The 20784-nt window shown below is 35.7% G+C and overlaps 1 protein-coding gene across 1 annotated transcript in view; it reads left to right on the top strand.

The window, feature by feature from the left end:
- The first annotated feature begins 7137 nt into the window (after positions 1-7137).
- Positions 7138-20784, top strand: part of LOC107719412 (5'-3' exoribonuclease 2-like) — a 32350-nt gene continuing 18703 nt past the window's right edge. Inside the window, exons 1-18 of the mRNA XM_016526824.1 lie at positions 7138-7350; positions 9320-9447; positions 9517-9628; positions 10364-10475; positions 10619-10677; positions 10857-10946; positions 11039-11111; positions 11316-11366; positions 12033-12190; positions 12273-12347; positions 12912-13045; positions 13130-13187; positions 13343-13450; positions 13589-13633; positions 15693-15830; positions 16381-16422; positions 16556-16650; positions 17975-18128. Coding sequence (XP_016382310.1) covers positions 7276-7350; positions 9320-9447; positions 9517-9628; positions 10364-10475; positions 10619-10677; positions 10857-10946; positions 11039-11111; positions 11316-11366; positions 12033-12190; positions 12273-12347; positions 12912-13045; positions 13130-13187; positions 13343-13450; positions 13589-13633; positions 15693-15830; positions 16381-16422; positions 16556-16650; positions 17975-18128 — 1707 coding nt within the window. The 5' untranslated portion in view covers positions 7138-7275. The remainder of the gene's footprint in view (positions 7351-9319; positions 9448-9516; positions 9629-10363; positions 10476-10618; positions 10678-10856; positions 10947-11038; positions 11112-11315; positions 11367-12032; positions 12191-12272; positions 12348-12911; positions 13046-13129; positions 13188-13342; positions 13451-13588; positions 13634-15692; positions 15831-16380; positions 16423-16555; positions 16651-17974; positions 18129-20784) is intronic.

The raw sequence follows: 20784 nt of genomic DNA, 5'->3' as shown, positions 1-20784 counted from the left end.
GACAGCACTTGAGATCAAACCAGGAACAAGACAAAAAGCAGCCTTCTATCATCAGCCAAATCTATGAAATTAAAAATAATCAAAGGTCTGTATGATTTTGGCCTGTCTCACCTTTTGACCTTCAATAATGCAAAAATTAAAACACACAACAATGTCATAATTTGGAACTGACATACAACGCATTGTAATGTTATCCAATTATAATAATAATCAAAAACACGACATTTAGCTGTGTCCTACGTATTGCACACAACCTTTACAGCATGATTTTCCGCTGCGTTCATCAAGCTCAAATGTTCTTACAAAATCAGGAAGATGAGCAAATAAATATTTTCTTTAATGATATAATATTATAAACCAAAATGCGATCCCAAAATAGGTAGCCACTATATGAGTGATTGACGGAAGAGCTTTTTCTATGCAGCATTATGTTCGTATAAACCTATATTGCAAAGAAAACCAGATATGATAAGCAATCATGGATGAGAAATGCTACCCACACAAGGTCAACACCTTTGCTCTGGTTGAAGAGGTAAGAATGCTTCGGATGTGACCTCTGTTACCGAAGGTCAGCAGGTAGAGGCCAGAGACATTATTACAGCACTAGAGCTCAGCTGGACAAGATCAGAGCGATCTATTCCTTTCAATAGTGTAAAATGACATAATGGTTAGGAATGCAAAGAGGAAAAACTCCTTTAAAATGTTTACATTGAAATGACAGCCGTTGAGTGCGTGATCCACATCCGTTTCCACTTTAAATGACAGAGCTTGACCCGACCGTAGCTCAGACTCTCATTAATGTGAGTAAGGACTATATCCTGGATCCTTGAAATATATCTCATAGTTTGTAACAGCCTTCAGGCTTCAAGAATAAAGTCGTACAAAGCAAGGCAGACCTCTGTTTAACAGCCCGTAAAGATTTTAACAGGTAACAACTACCTAACAGTATGTTATATTAGTGAGTTCTGGGTGATTGTTTGAGTCTCTATCCAGCATAAAATCTTACACGACCAGCAGACACTCAGTTTTTATCCATTTCCCATAATGACTGAAAATGTGTTTTAGTTCTGTATTACGGTTAAAATGAGCTGAAGTAGTCTATAGATGCATGACTGAGGGAACTGGACACAAAACATCCTATTTCAGTATGAAATATGACAGGAAAGACACGTGTTCTCATTAACTGAATTCACTGGGACTTCTGATTACAGAAACATTGGAGTATTTTAGGCTACATATCAACAGCTCAGCAGACAAATATTCTAACATTCTAAAACTTTTTGTGTTTCCACTTAACACCACACACATCCCAGAACGGTGTAAACACGGTCAAACTGAGTAATGGTGCGTACAGTGTGCAGTGTCCCAGTTTAGTTCGCACGCTTGGAAGGTCGGCCAATCAAATTTGTATAAAATAATAAAAGGTGCTCTAAAATATTTGGTTTTGATTGGTCGATCGGTTAAGCTGTCTCTCTTTTCATGTAATAAAATAATTTCTACTGTATTAAATCATGTACATTTATTCGTTTGTTTGTTTGTTTGTTTGTTTGTTTGTTTGACATGAAATAGCAGAATGATTTAGTATCCTGTCATAGCAGGCCATTTGTTTTTCAGTAGTCACCGCTGACAAAATGATCCCTTTGCTAAATTTGTTATTTTTGTTTGTAAATATTTGTTTATTATATTTTTTACATTTTAATATTCTGATTTGTAGTTGGAATAATAGTTGGCAATAACGTTTACACAATCATATCTGCTGTTTATGTTCTAGGAGATTACTGCATTAATGTTCAACAGTTAGAAAAGTTTGCAAATACGGTAACATTTTATTTTAAGGTGTCCTTGTTACACGTTACATGAACTTACTATTATAATAACAATTAATTATGCATAATTACATGCAAGTAACCCTAAGCCAAACCCAAATCCTAACCATATAGTAAAAGGCTGCCCACTGCTCCGGGTGTGTGTATTCACTGCTGTGTGTGTGCATTTTGGATGGGATAAATGCAGAGCACTAATTCCGAGTATGGGTCACCATACTTGGCCACATGTCACGTCACTTTCACTTTTGGAAAAGTTGCAATTGTAATGTCTTTGGCTTTTTGACAATTGGGTGATCATCTCCACAGATACTTGATGCAAGTTCCTATTTCAGTCATCAATTTAACATACTTATAATGTGCTAGTGCAAAATCCAGCTAGAAGATGCTAATTGTGATGGCATATGAATGTCAGTTGTGTTGGGCAGGATTTCTTTTCATTGTGGTTTTTTAAACAAAACCATCTTGAGTGCGTTTCTTTTCTAAGACATTCAGAACCAGGCCCACGGTTCAAGGCCCGCTCTCAGCCTTGGGTGCATAAAATGATCCTTTAGTGAATTGAGATTGAGCTTTTCATGTGTGTGTGCATTCCAACTTGTAAATACACAAAAGAGAAAGAAGAGGATATTTGAGAAATAACAAGTCATTCTCACTCACTCAGTCTCTGTGTGAGTTTTTACCAGGGGTTGAAACATCTCACAGAACATGCCAAGAATATGTCCAAGTCATATTTCACACCAAAATCAAATATGAAATTACATTTTGCATGATAATTCAGCACCATTTAGACCTTTTTCTTTTCTAAGACATTCAGAACCAGGCCCACGGTTCAAGGCCCGCTCTCAGCCTTGGGTGCATAAAATGATCCTTTAGTGAATTGAGATTGAGCTTTTCATGTGTGTGTGCATTCCAACTTGTAAATGCACAAAAGAGAAAGAAGAGGATATTTGAGAAATAACAAGTCATTCTCACTCACTCAGTCTCTGTGTGTGTTTTTTGCAGTTATGCAGTTTTTACCAGGGGTTGAAACATCTCACAGAACATGCCAAGAATATGTCCAAGTCATATTTCACACCAAAATCAAATATGAAATTACATTTTGCATGATAATTCAGCACCATTTAGACCTTTTTTGCATATTAAACTGGGATGCCTGTTGAATTGCCTTATTTTATAATGTAATAAACCTCTATTTCTAACCACAGAGGTCCATTTGTGCAACTGCTGCTGCTTAAATGCATGTATGCTCATTTGTAAGGAAGCTTGTTATGTGTTAGCCCAGTTCATTAAGTAATTGGTCTGTGGTTGTTTATGTGAGTTGTCCATTCAGGAGCCTTTGAGAGATGTATTGTTGTCAGGTTTCATGTTATGAATCCAGAATGAGATGTGCGAGTGAATCCTCATTGGTCAAACCCGGTACTCCATTGAATTCTTTTCTAAGACATTCAGAACCAGGCCCACGGTTCAAGGCCCGCTCTCAGCCTTGGGTGCATAAAATGATCCTTTAGTGAATTGAGATTGAGCTTTTCATGTGTGTGTGCATTCCAACTTGTAAATACACAAAAGAGAAAGAAGAGGATATTTGAGAAATAACAAGTCATTCTCACTCACTCAGTCTCTGTGTGAGTTTTTACCAGGGGTTGAAACATCTCACAGAACATGCCAAGAATATGTCCAAGTCATATTTCACACCAAAATCAAATATGAAATTACATTTTGCATGATAATTCAGCACCATTTAGACCTTTTTTGCATATTAAACTGGGATACCTGTTGAATTGCCTTATTTTATAATGTAATAAACCTCTATTTCTAACCACAGAGGTCCATTTGTGCAACTGCAGCTGCTTAAATGCATGTATGCTCATTTGTAAGGAAGCTTGTTATGTGTTAGCCCAGTTCATTAAGTAATTGGTCTGTGGTTGTTTATGTGAGTTGTCCATTCAGGAGCCTTTGAGAGATGTATTGTTGTCAGGTTTCATGTTATGAATCCAGAATGAGATGTGCGAGTGAATCCTCATTGGTCAAACCCGGTACTCCATTGAAAGGCCAAAACACTTTGTCTTGCCCTGAATAATAATAATAATGGGAATAATGCCAATAAAACATGAGGAATAATTTACTGGGTCCTCCACAAAAGAGCAACTGTTTGCACATTTGCCATTGACATCTTTTATTTCATTGCATTGGTTTAAAGAAATTTGATGCACCAACGTAATCTTAACATTTGTGAAGGATGCAATGGAAAAATAGAAAATGGATTGTGAAATTGAAAAGTGCACTGCACAAGCTGTAAATCCAAATGTGGCACATTTAGCCGAGTGTTAAATGACTTTATTGGTTCGCTTAATTGAATTCAGAAAATTTTCTGTTTACAGTTTCTTTTATGTACATTATAAATGTGCTTTGTTTATTTACTTTTTTATTGCTCTAAAGGTGCTTGGTCAAACATCAGAAAAGATGTGATCTATTACAGGGTACAACTATTGCAAACATGCGTTATGCTTTATTATCTACTCAATTTGTTATAGAATAAGATTTGTCTTTGACAATGGCAAATGAAAATACATAAATAGACATTAAACAAGCAAGTAAATTCAAATTGAACATTTAAATAGGATAGGACATCAAGAAAAGTGCTGTTGTCCAGCAGAGGACGCTGTTCTTCAAGGCGTAATATTTGTAGCTCTCTGGAATGACATACTAACCTGCACACCTACAGTACATCTTAAGTCAGAAACGTGTAGTGAACTGATGATTTATTTTAATGTGTTTTTTATATTTTGTGTGTGTTTTTTAGGTCGTTTCATTGTCATTTTATTTTGTACACTTTTACAATGCTTTTTTGCAGTAAAAATGAATACAGAGTTATTACAGAAACATATTCATGCCCAAACCCGTGCAGGAGATAAAAACAAGATTAAACCTAAAACAAAGTGGACACCAAAATAGTTTAAGGTAAGTCTGACTTTCTGGTTTTACAGGGGCTCGAAGCACTTGTCAGCTGGAGAACAACAAAACTAGTTTAACATTAATAAAATAAAGCTGCTTTTCCCCTTTTCATGTTTTCTTGCATATGAATTTTATTTTATCTTTGAAGAGGAACGTTTTTCATGCAATGCATTTTGTTTGCATGCAAATGTTTTATACATTTATTAAGTGCTTTCATCAATGGAATAGTTCACCCAAAAAAATTGAAATTTGATGAAAATTTACTCACCCTCAAGCCATACAATTTCTACATTGGAGTAGATTTGGAGAAACGTAGAATTATTTCACTTGCTCACCAATGGATCCGCTGCAGTGAATGGGTGCCGTGAAAATAAGAGTCCAAACAGCTGATAAGAAAATCACAATAATCCATGCCACTGCAGTCCATACGTTAATGTCTTGTGAACTGAAAAGCTGCATGTGTTTATAAGAAGCAAATCCATCATTAAGACATTTTTAACTTAAAATTGTTGCATCCTCTATACATAATATTGCTTTCTCCGGTGAAAAAGTCGTCTCATCTGAATCAGGAGAAATTATGTGCACAAATCAACCACTGTTTATAAGCAAAATAAGTCCAAAACAGTTCTAAACAAATATTTTGATGTTTTTGTCAGCTGTTTGGAGTCTCATTCTGACGGCACCCATTCACTGCAGAGGGTCCATTGCTGAGCAAGTGATAAATCTGTTCCTATGAAGAAACAAACTCATTTACATTTTGGCTAGACTGCAGGTGAGTACATTTTGAGCAATTTTTTTATTTTTGCATGAACTATTCCTTTTAATTTATGTTTTCATTGTATTTGTGAGCATCAGAGGATTCAGTTTCAATATGTTTCGTTTGCTCTGTTTATTTTTAATGAAGGAACATCCTCATCTCGATTCATTAGAGCTCTGTAGCAAATGATGAGTCAGTACAGGCCCTAATAAAAAAATAAAGAGGCTCAGTAATTGAAGAAAAGGTCATCTGAAATCCCACAATCCACCACAAGGGAGCAGTCAGACTATAAACGGGAATGCAGAAAGGAACGAATTGGAGAATCACATGCAGGCACTTGAGCACAGACAACAAAGCTGTAGCAGAGGTTTAAATTAAAATAGAATGCACTCTTATATTATTGGCTTAGATACTTTTTTTTCTTTTCTACCACAAGGAGTTGCACTTTGAATGTCGTTGTACAAACATTGTACAATGACAATAACGTATTCAGTTCAATTGGATTGCTGAGATATAGTACCTTCGAGCATAGATATGCTTATTGCTTTCTTTAAAAATTGATGATTTTACATACATATGATATTAGACCAAAACCGGATTTGGTTTTGGATTATTATTGTAAACATGATTTGATTGATAATCATCTAGGATTGCACTCTACAGTGTTTTCTCTCTCTCTCTCTCTCTCTCTCTCTCTCTCTCTCTCTCTCTCTCTCGCTCTCTTTTTTTTCAAGAGATCCAGTGCATCTAATGTGTTTTTGGTTTAGGGAAATGGTTGCTTATTGCTCTGCTTGTATAGAGGGCTGAATTATAGTTCTTTTTAAATGTATTGGTTTTGTTCTCCAAAGAATGTCATTTCACCCACAATTGCGTAAATGTTTGTGTGTCTTTGTGTGTGTCCATGTTTGTGTGACAAGAGGCTTCATCAAGCAATGAGCCGCTGGGTTCATGGACGCAACGTGAAGATTTAAGAGCAAATGAAGATAAGGACAAACTACTGAATTTGCATCACCAAAGATCAAACAGCTCTTCACAGAAATCAGCTGAATACTTCAAGTCTCCGTAGAATGTCATATGATGCACATTTGCATTGGAAAGGAGCTACAGAAATCTGAAGTAATGAAAGAAATGCATTTAAAATATAAATTACATACAAAAATTCTGGTTAGGCTATATGATTGTTAAATAGTAAACACTTTAGTATTATTATTCATATAATTTTTTCTTTTAATTTTTATCTTTGTACTGAATGTGCTCAATGACAACTTTAAGATAAAACTGTAAAACATTTGTTTTGAAGTTTAATTTAAAAAAACATTTTAAATTTATATTTTGAAGTCTTGCTATAGGGCCTAGTGATCAGGAGCCATTATTAATCATAATGATTTATAATAAAATTAAGTTTAATTTTCCATTGTCTAGTTATTATTTACCCTTTTTTAAATAAATAATTTTTAAAAACGATATGTTTGTATGTATGTATGTATATATACGCACACATTTGCACCTTTATTGTTGTTTGTAGTAACGTTAGTTGATTTGGAGCTGCAAATCGCTTTTTAGCCAGCGCGGGGCGCATTCATCGTCACTTCCTGATGACCCGGAAATCACTCACAGTGTGCTGGGGATAAATAAGCTGCGTACGCTGTGTTTGCTAGCTGGTTTCATCCTTCGGCGTGTTTTGCTGTTTTTAATCGTTTTTAAAGTTGCTCTTTCGTTCAGAAGTGCTGTATTTTACGGGAGATGGGAGTCCCCGCGTTTTTCCGCTGGTTGAGTCGGAAGTATCCGTCAATAATAGTACACTGTCTGGAGGAGAAGGTGGGACACATTAGCATCTGACTGATTGTTGAATTAATTGCGTGATTAATAATTTCGTTATGCTAATAATGGTTGTAATGAGATAAGCTTTACGGTCCTGACTCTCAGGTGTGATTTTGGTGTGTATTACAGTTTGTTTTTGTGTGTGTTTGAGTTCACGCGGTTTTAATTTTATTTTTTGACAATACAAGTTTTCATTGGTTAAAATAGAGATGCGAAGGTGTGGTTGTGTCTCAAACACCTTGAAAGGTTGTTACCTAGACAGCATTTTTAGGGTACCTAGTTGAGTGAAACAGCTTGAACAGCCAACCAATCAATCACAGAGGATTATGCAAATTTTCAGCCGATTGTAACGGATTCAAGTACCACATCGGCAACATTTCTCAAAACGCGGCTGTGATGCCATGTGAATTGAAGTAGTTTGACCGTTTACTAAGTTTTGACTCTGCGATGTCCAAAAATATATATAATTTAGGTTTAATATATTTCTATATCCTCCTGAGAACCATGAAAAAAAATGGTACATTTTTTTTTTTTTTTTTTTAATGTCATTACATTGGTTGGATCCAGAGCCGTTGAGAAACAAGAGTATGTAGAAGAAGAGAAAAAACCTTTTTGAAAAAAGATATTTTATTCTATGTCCTTTTGTAGAGGACGCCAGGACTAAGTTATTAAAAAAAATAAAATAGACATGAAAAGGCATGTATAGGCAAAAACAAGGTTTTATTTTTTTCTTTTACTAGTCAGTTTTTCGGTTACAGGCTATTTTTAACCAAACTTTGTATAAAGATGATTCTCAACTTTGAAAGATATAAACAGAATAATTTGATATACTACTGTAATTTACTTAATGTGCATAAAATATCTATAAATTGGTATTCCTATTTTATTCAATGGATCTATAGATTGCATGTAGTTTGCATATTAATGTGTTCTTGGGGGAAACCATAATGAAAAAAGAAGTGTTATAATGGGAGTAATAACTTGGCAACATTTTCATAAGAATTTCTTATATATGACCCTGGACCACAAAACCAGTCATAAGGGTCAATTGTTTCAAATTGAGATTTATGCATCATCTGAAAGATGAATAAATAAGCTTTCCGTTGATGTATGGTTTGTTAGGATAAGACAATATTTGGCCGAGATAACCTATTTGAAAATCTGGAATCTGAGGGTGCAAAAAAATCCAAATATTGAGAAAATCACCTTTAAAGTTGTCCAAATGAAGTCCTTAGCAATGCATATTACTACTGATAATACATGTTTGATATATTTACGGTAGGAAATTTACAAAATATCTTCATGGAACATGATCTTTACTTAATATCCTAATGATTTTTGGCATAAAAGAAAAATCGATAATTTTGACCCATACAATGTATTTTTGGCTATTGCTACAAATTTACTCTTGCTACTTATGACTGGTTTTGTGGTCCAGGGTCACAATTTCATAGGAATATTGATCTATAATTTCTTGTTGTGTCTCCCCAAAATGCCTGCTTAGCATGGCGTTTGTCCTGGTGTCCTCTACAGAAGACATGTATGAAAATTATGCCTTGTTTCGTAACAAAAAGTCGTATTCCGATTTGAAATCCTTTAACATTTTATTTAAAGAAATAAAATAAAAAAACGAGATGTTTATTTACGACAAAAATTTGAAAATTAGTCAGATTTAAATGATAATTACAAAATATTATCATATTTCCCTAAGAGTGCTAAATTTGATCATTCTGTCAATATCAGTCATATTTAAAGAACAAGGAGAGAGAGTGTTTATGATCAAACCTCCAAACATTTGATATCTCTAAAAAGCCCTGAATGTGCTCTGTACACATCCAGACTTAAAACTGTGGCATGTAATGTCTCAGAGAAATTCACTAAAATATAATGTCCTCTACAGAGGACAAAAGTCTGTGCCTGGGTCCCAGGAGGATATGTAAATATCTTCATTTCTTCTCGTTTTCAGGCCAAGGAGTACAATGGCTTTAAAATCCCGGTTGATACAAGCAAACCCAATCCAAATGAAGTGGAGTTTGACAACCTGTATCTAGACATGAATGGAATTATTCACCCGTGCACACATCCGGAGGACAAGTGAGATACTCTCATTCATGTATTTATGTTTTTAAGTGACTTTATTACAACATTATTTCAACTTTGCAGGCCAGCACCTAAAAATGAAGATGAAATGATGGTTGCCATTTTCGAATATATTGACCGTCTCTTTAACATTGTTCGGCCTAGACGGGTTCTGTACATGGCAATTGATGGTGTGGTATGTATCGTCCGTCATAACATCTCTATTAGGCCTGTTTGACACTGCAAGCACCAGCTTAACTACAACAGCACGTTGTGCATTCAGTATTTCTGCTGCATCTCTGTGCATTTTTGGGTCATTGTTTGATATTTCATTTAATAATACACTTAAATTCAGGAGTGAGCCATTGGGAATTATTGCAAACTCTGTGATGAAATAATAGTTGATGAAGACGACGACTCCCATGATTCCACACTCAGTCACGGCGTCATCAAACTAGGCCTTTGCCTCTGTTTATTTTGAATACGCACCCTCTAGTGGCGAAAATTACATATTGTGCCTTTTAAGCTCAATTTTTAAGTGTTAGAAACTAATATTTCCCTTTTTTTTTATTTTGTTATTTTTATTTCTTTTTTATATTACGTTTCTTTAGTTGGGAATTATAAGGTTATAATGTGACTATATGCTGGAATATAATTGAAAATATAGAAGCTGGCATGACAAATCAAAGATAATGATATTGATGGAAAATCTTAGTACATAGTTTATCAACTCATTCTAACTCGGGTTTCCAAAAATAAAGCCAACCTGATTGACAAGTTGAGGGCTCAAGTGAATAAAAATGAGCATTGATAATCTCTTTAAGACACTGGAATTAAATTATCAGTACATTCATGAACTGTGCCCACTGTAGTCGACAGTTTCAGTAACCATTTCTTGTGCTGCTCATTGGTATTCTTGAATTGGTTGTAGGCTCCTCGTGCCAAAATGAACCAGCAGCGCTCGAGACGATTCCGGGCATCTAAAGAAGGAGCGGAGCTTACAGAGGAGAAAAGCAAAATGAGAGAAGAAGTTATTCAGAGAGGTGAGAGACGCTGCACCACTTTTAACCAACACAGCATCCACTAAAGTTTGTTGCATATTAACACTAAATGAGCACTAAAATTTGATTTAGTCTTTGTGACACATGTTCTAGTTTCACGACTCAATTGATGTTTCTCTTATTAGGTGGTTACCTGCCACCTGAGGAAATAAAAGAACGTTTTGACAGTAACTGTATCACCCCTGTAAGTGTTCAAATGTTTTGGATGGTTTGGTGAAGTTATGTGTCCTCTGATTATGTTCAGGTCAAACATCATCTACATGTTCTCCACTCTGTTTCTTTGTTTATAATTTACGGATTGCAGGAAATCTCGGTCTATGTTTTTGTTAGATGTAATGAGTAGCTTTCCTGTTTTGTGTGTAGGGGACCGAGTTCATGGATAATTTGGCCAAATGTTTGCGATATTACATCGCAGACAGACTGACCAATGACCCTGGATGGCACAATATCACAGTAGGTCATACGACTCCTCAAATTGACTGTAGCATTTGGAGTTTTTATTCTGCTGTGGGACATAATCAATAAATAACTACTTTGTCCTGCAGGTTTTCTTGTCAGATGCCAGTGTTCCCGGAGAAGGAGAGCATAAAATTATGGATTTCATCAGGAGACAGAGAGGTAGAGCTGAGAACTTCTTTTGAAATATTGCTTTGATTTGTTGTGATTTATTAATTGAAGCCTTTTCCTTTCGTGTTTGGTTTTAAATGAACAATGTAACATTTTCTTGTGACCGATAGGATAAGCCTAATAATGTCTAATAAATGTGACTAGCAAAGAACTTCGCTGGTCTAATATATAATTTTGGGTCGTTTTCTTTTCCAGCTCAGCCAAATCATGACCCAAACACACATCACTGTCTCTGTGGAGCTGATGGTAAAGTGTATTTTTTTTGGGTTTTTTTTAATAATGTTGAATTTGGCCACCTAGTTTAGACTTCTGAAAGTGAATCCTTAAATGCTTATTTCCATGTTTCATTGTTTTAATATCAACATTAAATCAAAATGAACTTCTTAAAGGATGTTACTGGTCTTATAAATGCCCCTTTCCATTTTTTTTTCTTCTTGCTCAATAGCCGTTTCACTTGTCTCAGTGCAATAGTAAATTTGGCACAACTTAAGTTTCATGTCGACTTTAAGCCACACAGCATAATGGATGTTGTGGACTGGTTTTGAGAGGGAATTATTAAATCTGTCTGGTTTTGTTAGTATGTATAAGGGGATCTGATGCACAGCATTATGTCTGTAGTATTAGTCCACTTAGTGGTTGAATGAGGAAATGTATGTTGCATTTGATTAGGCTGGAGAGTAGATACTTCAAAATATGAATCTGGCTGAAAGCTTCCATTATTTGCATTTATGAAGAACATCGACTGCATGTTTATGTAATATCAGCGTTTTATCTTTGTACTTTCTGGAGTCACCATTCTCTAAAACTTTTCTGGCTGAAAAGTATTATGAACTGGCCATTTTAAAACAAGAATTCAGTTCACTTAACTTTATAATTACAGGTTTAATTCTATATTTTTTTTTCCCCCCCCAGCTGATTTGATCATGTTGGGTTTGGCGACACATGAAGCCAACTTTACCATTATAAGAGAAGAGTTCAAACCCAACAAACCCAGACCCTGCGCCCTGTGTGGTCAGATGGGCCACGAGATCAAAGACTGTCAGGGACTGGCCCGAGAAAAACAGGGCGAGGTAACAGATGCATCTTCTCCATTCATCAGCCCAGAGCTTCACCTCAACTTTGTGTGAACTTGTTTTGTGTGTTCTCTCTCAGCATGATGAATTTGCAGACACAGTTCCAGTATCAGAACAGGAGTTCATATTCATCCGACTGGCTGTGTTACGAGAGGTTTGTTCAACTTTAAAGAAATGGTTCACTCAGAAATGAAAACTTGCTAAAAATATACTCTGGTTTAGGCCATCCAAGATGTAGATGAGTTTGTTTTTAATCAGAACAGATTTGGAGAAATTTAGCATACAAAACATCACAATAATCCACAAGCAATCCACATGTATCCAGTCCATCAATTAACATCTTGTGATGCAAAAGGCTGCGTGATTGTAATAAATCGATCAATACGACATTTTTAACTTTAAACCGTCGCTTTGGGCGAAATACCAGTCCATAATCCATGATAGCCTGAGGGCAAGTAATTTGAGCAAACTTTCATTTTTGGGTGAATTATTCCTTTTTAAAAGTGTTTTATGTTTTTAACATTAAATTTGTCAGATTATTATTAGTTTAAACTAGATTTTCACATTTTTATAAGGAAAATTTGATGTGTTTACATGTGCAAATTTTGTCGCCATAAATCTTCGGTATTGTGAATGGTTGCTCAGATGTTTGGAAAACGTAATATGTATATTTATCTGAAAATGTTTGTCTGTGTATGATGTTTTTATTTCTCTGCAGTATCTAGAGAAGGAGTTAACAATGGCCAGCCTGCCATTCCCATTTGACTTCGAGCGGAGTGTCGACGACTGGGTGTTCATGTGTTTCTTTGTGGGAAACGACTTCTTGCCCCACTTACCGTCTCTTGAGATCAGGTACACTCACAGAAGCTGCATTATTTAGTCTGTCGTTTCAGTGTGCTCTACAGTGAGTTCTGACTCTAGTTTGTCTTCAAACAGAGAGGGCGCCATTGATCGTCTGGTTGGCATCTACAAAGATGTTGTGCATAAGACCGGGGTGAATATTTCCATGTCCATATATCCCATGCATGCTTGAAGTCAACATGAAATGGTTTTAATCTATTATATTCAATGGCATGACTTGATTTTATCCATTTGTAATTGATTGAAGGGAGAAATGTATAAATAAGCTCTCTTTTTCTCTCTCTATAGGGCTACTTAACAGAAAACGGCTTTGTCAATCTCGAGCGAGTCGAGCTCATTATGCAAGCCGTAGGGGTGGCAGAGGACAACATCTTCAAAAAGCGCAAAGACGATGATGTGAGGCCACACAATAAATGTTGTTTGCTGTCAACTCTGCACAGAGGAGGGCTTGTGACCTCTGACTCTTTACGCCGATGATTATGATACAGAAATGTGCACTTCATTGGGCTCATCATGGCCTTTTATTTCTTGCAGGAGAGTTTTAAACGGAGAATGAAGGAAAAGAAGAAACGGATGAAAGTGAGTTCTAAACAGTTTTGGAAGCAATTAAAATGTGGAGAGGTTTTACAATAATTCCTTTTGAAATGTTTAACACGCATACATCTTTTGAGAGTTCCTTTAAAACACTGTTCCTTTGAGAGACGGTGAGTTGAATTCATTCACAAGGTCATTTAATTTAGCTGACAGTGGCTGAATATTTTGCATCTTGACCCTGCAAAATAATGCGTTCACTCAGAATGAATGTGCCTTTTTATCATGCAAATAACACTGATTTTTATGGCGGTGATTTAGTAGGACTTGTTTATATAGCTCAATAGCTTTTGTGCACAAAGATTTGTAAATCAAATTTTAATATACAGTGGAGATCCAAATTACAGGAGAACCTACATTTTCCTAAATTTCAAGGTCACTGCTTAGTCCTATTTGAAGTTAGCCTAACAGGAGTAGAAGGGCAGTTTTTTTTAAGCATATTTCAAAAATTAATTGTATTCTGAAGCTCAGAATAAAAAATAAAAAAACTTTAAATGAGATATTTGAAAAACAGCTCTGATCAAAATTAGAGAACACGTACAGATACCTCCATGTTATTGCTGTTAATTTGGCACCTGGTGCTAATTTCCTTAGATGACAAGCAGCATTCCTCCAATTTTCACTGAGATTGTAAAATGGCAGGCTGCTCTAAGGTGACTGAAAGTCTGTGACAGGAGGCGGTCCAGATGAATGCCAAAGGGATGACCTTTCAGCCATTGCAAGAGAAGCTGGTCATTCCAAAACTGTGATTTCTAGAATATTGTAGCTCTACTAAGACAATAATTCATTCAAGTCCCCCAAAAAGGCTGGTCGTCCACAATAGACATATGCACGAGTGGACAGGATAATGCGGAGGCTCTCAATAGGGAATCGGTTCAACACTGCAGCTGGAATTGCTCACCAGTTGAACGCTGAGAAGGGTAAGGATCCGTTTAAGTGAAGTCGTACTGAAAATGCACTCTGCAGTGACGAAGCCTCTCATCAGCAGAAAGAATCAAAAGGCTAAGCTCACCTTTGCTGAGGAGCATGTTGTGTGGACAGAGGAGAACTGGTCCATAGTTCACTTTAGTGATGAGATCAAGATTAATTTGTCAGATGGGAAACATTATGTTCGTCGTCAAACTGGGGAAAGACTCCACAAGAAGTCAGTGGAGGAGGAAGTGTCATGGTTTGGGGGATGTTTTCTGCAGCAGGAGTTGGGCCTCTTATACAGATACATGACAGAGTGATTGCAAATGTTTATCAGAACCTCCTTCAGCAACATGCGGTTCCTTCCCTGCAAGTATCTCCCAATCAGCCTGCAATTTTCATAAAAGACCAAAACGGATAAAGCAGTTCATTGAAGCGAAGAACATTGAAATAATGAAATGGCCGGCCCAGTGTCCTCATCTAAACCCGATTAAAATCCCTAAAAAGTCCTTGGCGACAAAGTCATGGCTAAGAAATCCACTACAGATACCAAACTATGGAAGAGAGTGGGAAGAAGAGTTGACCAAGATCACACCAGCTGAGTGTGAGAAACTAGTGATATCCTGCGGCCCCAGATGTGCTGAAGTCATTCAAAGCAGGGGCCTCTACACTTCCTACTAATTTCTGACAGCTGTAACCCTGTGTTTTACACAAAATAAAGGTTTTTGTTGAAATGCCTTGGATATTTTGTCAAACATGTTGGTAGAGCAGTGGTAATTTAGCTGACAGTGGCTGAATAGTTTGTATCTTGGCCCTGCAAATTCATACATTACTCAAAATTAATGTGCGTTTATATCATGCGAATAACACCGATTTTATGGTAGTGATTTGCAGGACTGGATGATACAGCTGAATAGCTTTTTTTGGCGCACAAAGATTTTTGTAAATTATTTTATATGAGCCATTACAATACATTTTTATAAAATTCAGCAATATATACTTGCATATTTTGCTAAGTTAAAATCGTGAACTATTTATTAGTAATTAAGTGTCTTGAAATTGAATGTAGAACTTTCATTATGGAAAAACTAGACCGAAGTATCTAATGAATGTGTTGTGTGAATTGCTCTCTTCACAGGCGGAGCAGGGTCCATCGTTTGTCCCTGGTGGTCAGTTTGCCCCTCAGGCTCTGGGCGGCAGAGACAGACCCATGGCGGTGCAGAACGCCAGACAAACTGCATATGAAATGAGGATGAAGGGAAATCAGCGCAATCAGGTCTGCCTTCACTGTCTTTGTGATTTGTTAATATGAAGCACAGTAAATCAACATGAGTGCAACAGTGATCGCCCACCTTTTCAGCAGTCTTAGTGCTGGAATTATTTTCCTCTTTCGTCTTCTCCCTAGACATGGAAAAGATTATGTACTTAATTTCCTTTCTAGCAATGAACTACAAAGCAATGTGAATAATGTAATTGGATAAAAAATGATGGAACAATATAATATTAATATTTTTACTTTTTCAAATAAATGCATTCCTCATGAGCAAAAGAGACTACTTTCACAAACATTAAAAAGTTCTGCAATAAATTCATTGAACATAATTGCACCAACTTGTGGCTTCTTCAGCAGCATGTCATTGTTTGATCAACCTCTGACCTTTTTCAATGTGTTTATGTAGTGAAAGAATCATACGTTGTTAAAATCACATTCTTTATGGAGAACATGAATGGGATTTTTACTGGAAGAACTCTGCTGTACTGTATTGCTGCTTATTTTGTCACTTTGGTTGAACATTGGTCGAATCAGTTGTTTCTGTATTTTTCAGGAAGCAGCTCAGTCCTTGAGAGCCATGATGAGAAATGGAAAGGCATGTATCTTTTTCTCTTGCTCCTGCTCTTTGTAAAATGTTGTTGTTGTTTAACTGCTTTATGCTTTAGCTTTGACACTCTCTGTGACCTCAGAATATGACTGTCATTGATTTAGTGTGTCCTTCCTCTCAGAGTTCTGCTGGAGGCAGTGACGATGTGGATAGTCGTGGTGTGAAACGTAAAGCAGAGGACAGTGACAGTGAACCGGAACCAGAAGATAACGTCAGGTAATAACAACACAACACTAGAGATTGGCCACAGTGCTAAGAGTAGTTGTCCAATAGGCAACTGGTCAAAATAATTTTTGGAAACCCTTTATAAATAAGGTCCCATTAATGAATGCATTAACTAAAAATGAGCAAAGCATTTATTACAGTATTTATTAATCTTTGTTAACCTTAATTAATAAAAAATACTACTGTTCATTCATTGTTATTACATATTAACTCAGGTCCATTAAATATTGTTAAAAGATACTTCAAATTTTAGTAATGTGTTGATAAATGTTGAAATTGACATTTAACGAAGATTAATAAATGCTGAAGGTAATGTTAACAAATGGAACCTTATTGCTTTAGAGCATTGCATCAAATCAAATAGTCCAACTTGAGACTTTAGCATTGTTTAATAAATCCTTTAGTTAAATTTATATACAATATAATTTTTTTTTTATTGTTAGTTCATGTCAACAAATGGAACCTTATTGTAAACTATTATTATTTAAATGTTTATTCATTAATTTTTTTTATTCTTTAGAGCAAAAATAGCATGCATCTCAAGACTTGCATTGTTACGTTGCTCTTGGTTTTTCTATTTTTCAAATTTAATAAATTGTATTTATTTTTTGATTCTTTGGAGCATTACATAAACTTGGAAATAATCTAAGTCTAGCATGCATTTCAGGACTTTTGCATTCTGCTTCGTTTTTCTGTTTTTGAATATGAGTGTATCTTATGTAAATGCCCCTAAACCTTTCCAGTTCTGGTCTGGTGAGTCTGAAACTAGCATGATTATACCAGCCTTCCTTAAGGCTGCTAGTTGTTAAGGAAATTCTCTAACTAGTTGATTTTTAAAATGTTTTGCACATCCCTACACAAATATCTATGTGAATCCTGCAGGAGTCTCTCACTGATGCGTCTCTGTACCACCAGTGATTAATACGGCAAATGTTTCAGTGATTAGCTTTCCAACGCGGTCTAAATCGATTGAGTTCAATTGGTATTCATGGAGGTTTTCCGTGTCCCATGTGGGACGCTGTAGAGGTTACACTAGACAGATGCAGCTCATCCTTGATTATGTGAGCTGCATTTCCAGAGCATGTTAAAACATCCTGACCAGCGCTAAGGATGAAAACAAGTTTCCCGTCACCTCTTAATGGAGCCCGTCAAAGTGGGAAATTCTCATAGGCGTGCATATGCATATAAGTGAACCCGCTTGGGTTTGGCACCGGAGAGCTTGGTCTCGTTTTAATGAATTCAGGCCTATCTTTGGAGAAAACTACAAACTGAGAGGTGTATGTATCTGTGACTGGGTTGTAAATGTGTTTCACAGGTTATGGGAAGAGGGCTGGAAACAGCGTTACTACAAAACCAAATTTGATGTGGACGCAACGGACGATGAGTTTCGTAAGAAAGTGGTGCAGTCGTACGTGGAGGGCCTGTGCTGGGTGCTCAGGTACTACTATCAGGTAAGTCACTGGTACACACACCTGAAATAAGGTTTACAGTCTTTCAATTAGTGGTTGATCAATTATTTTTCATAATGTCTTCCATTAATTGGATATTTTGCACAGTGTTTCTTTTGTATCATTGAGATACTATTGTAGTTTTTAATGATATTTCACTTATAGTTGGATTTTTGTCATCGTTATTTATTTATATGTCTATATAATTCGAGTATGTATTTTTTCAGGGTTATTTTAGTACATCAAGCTAAACTTTTTTTTTTTTTTTTTTTTTACGTTTTTTGCGTGTGTTTGTGTGATAACTAAATTTAGTTGTTTAAAATGATTGTGCTTTAATTCCATGCTAAATCACTTGCCTGTGGTTTTGCAAAATTGAAATGCTCACTTTATAAGAATATAACAGTAAAATGTAAAAGTGTACTGACTAGTTGATAATGAAATTCATTGCCGTTTCTATTGATTTTAGAATTTTTATCATCTAGTTGATGTAGACTTATTAGTTTTGCTACAGCTAGATATGACTGTCTAAAAGTTGTTTTGTAATTTTAAGACCATACATGCAACATACAATGCTGTGCAGTAATTTTTTTTCTTTTTTTTATGTTTATGAAAGGTCTGTTATATTCAGAAAGGCTGCATTAATTTGATAAAAATAGAGTAAAACACGAATATTGTGTAATATTATTGCAATTTAACATTAATTTCTTTGCAAAATTTTAATTGATTCAAGTGTTGACAGCTTATTTTTATCAGCCATTACTACAATCAGTATGTTTCTTAATTTTTTTTTTTTTTTTTTCAAACAATGGTATTTTTTTAATAGAACGTTTGAAAGAACAGCATTTATTTGAAATGGAAACGTTTGTAACGTTATAAATGTTTTTACTGTCACTTCTAATCCGTTTAATGCATCCTCACTGAATAAAAGTGTTAATTTCTTTCAAAAAAAAAAAATCCTTCTTTGGTTTTATTGCACTTTTGCTAAAGTCTCGGGCCTTAACCTGGTTGATTCACAGTTAGTTAGTGTCGGGAGATGACGTGCATTTCCTACCTTATGTTTTAACTCCCTTGAATTATGAATCAGAAATTAACCGTTTCCGCATCCAGCGGATCCAGGAAATGTTGATTGATATTCTCCGCTTTATCTGTTTGTTCACCAGCTCTAGGATCAAACAGCTTTGCGCTGTGTTTGCGCTGCTCTTTGAGCCGGTTCGTGTTATCTAGTTGAGTTTTAATGCAGGGTCTTGATCTTTAGCTTGAAATTCAGTCATTAGAGCTCCGTTCTCTCCAGCAGATCTCCAGTTGATTAGAGTTCTGTGTGCAGGGATTTGTCCGCAGTAATTGGAGCTCTATATATATGCACGGCCTGCGCTCGCTCCATGTGCTCGGCGGATGAGAGCCGTCCCACGGGAACCGCTGAACAGATTCATTATGGAGTCTCACTGCTGCATGAGATGTTTGCTCCCTTCTGCCACATATTCGCTTATTTGTGCGCACACACACAGACCGACACGCAGACAGACACTGCCAAATGGTAGATGAGAGGAAGCATTACTGCAGAGTGTGTTCAAGGGGCAGATCTCTACATGCCTTTTATTTTACCCACATTAGGGTGTCTGTTTTTTCATTTGAGGGGTCACGGGTATAATTTCTATTGCATGGGTTTCTTGCACCTTTTTGCTTTTTGCCACTTGACTGAATGTTAATTTAAATACGGGAAATTAATAGATTGGGTGACTCTATAAAGGAAGCAGGAAGTGAGCAGAAGAGAATTCTTTAAAAAACATTAAAAATCTTACTGTTCAATCTTTTGGCTGGTAGTGTATATTAAAATGTTTAATAATTCATTCAAATTAATTAAACACTTTTAAATAGACTGCAGCAATAATATTTTGCCACACATTGTTTAGTTCAGAATCGTGGGAGAATCGTGGTCTCTATTTGAGAAAAAAAATCGTGATTCTCAATTTATCCAGAATCGTGCAGCTCTACACGTCTGACAACTGCTTCATGAATTTGTATTATTCATTTATTGAACTTCTGTAATGCATTTTAAGTGATACAGAATGTAGAGTTGTATTTGATTTTGTAATTTTGGGGATCTAGTTAGATCATTAACAATTTCTTTAGTATTACAAATTATTTAGAAAATAATATAATATTTTAGGAAAATCTAAATTTATTTTAAGCATGGTGAGCATAACACATTTTAACATAAAAATGGGTAGGCATAATGCAGATGTTTGTAAGTTTGTCATGTATTGCATACATACAGTAATGTGCAAAAACATCAGCACTGATCTCCGCACATTACACTTGTGAGCAGAATCGCATACCTGGCATTGTGACTTGCAACTCACAATGTTTGTTTGTTTGTGTGTTTATTTATTTATTTATTTATTTACCAGAGGCTTGACAGCAGCAACACACCCAAGCTAAGAATTTTCATGAAAAAATTTTTTTTTTTTTTTTTTTTTCAATACCCAATCGACAGATCTGTTCAGATGTGTTCATTCCGTTATTTTCAGTTATATTCATTTATATCTATCATTAAATGTGCAAGACAAGCAGTTGGCAATTCTTCTCAAAATGCAATTTAAAAGTTACATTTAAAAGCAATCATTTTAATTCCGTTTTTAAAACGGAATTAATTTATTTAATTGAATAAAATTAATTT

Source organism: Sinocyclocheilus rhinocerous, unplaced genomic scaffold, assembly GCF_001515625.1.
Source record: "Sinocyclocheilus rhinocerous isolate Xijiao unplaced genomic scaffold, SAMN03320098_v1.1 scaffold303, whole genome shotgun sequence".
Classification (NCBI taxonomy): Eukaryota; Metazoa; Chordata; class Actinopteri; order Cypriniformes; family Cyprinidae; genus Sinocyclocheilus; species Sinocyclocheilus rhinocerous.
The sequence above is the reverse complement of the archived record's forward strand: the minus strand, read 5'-3'. Positions and strand labels throughout refer to the sequence as shown.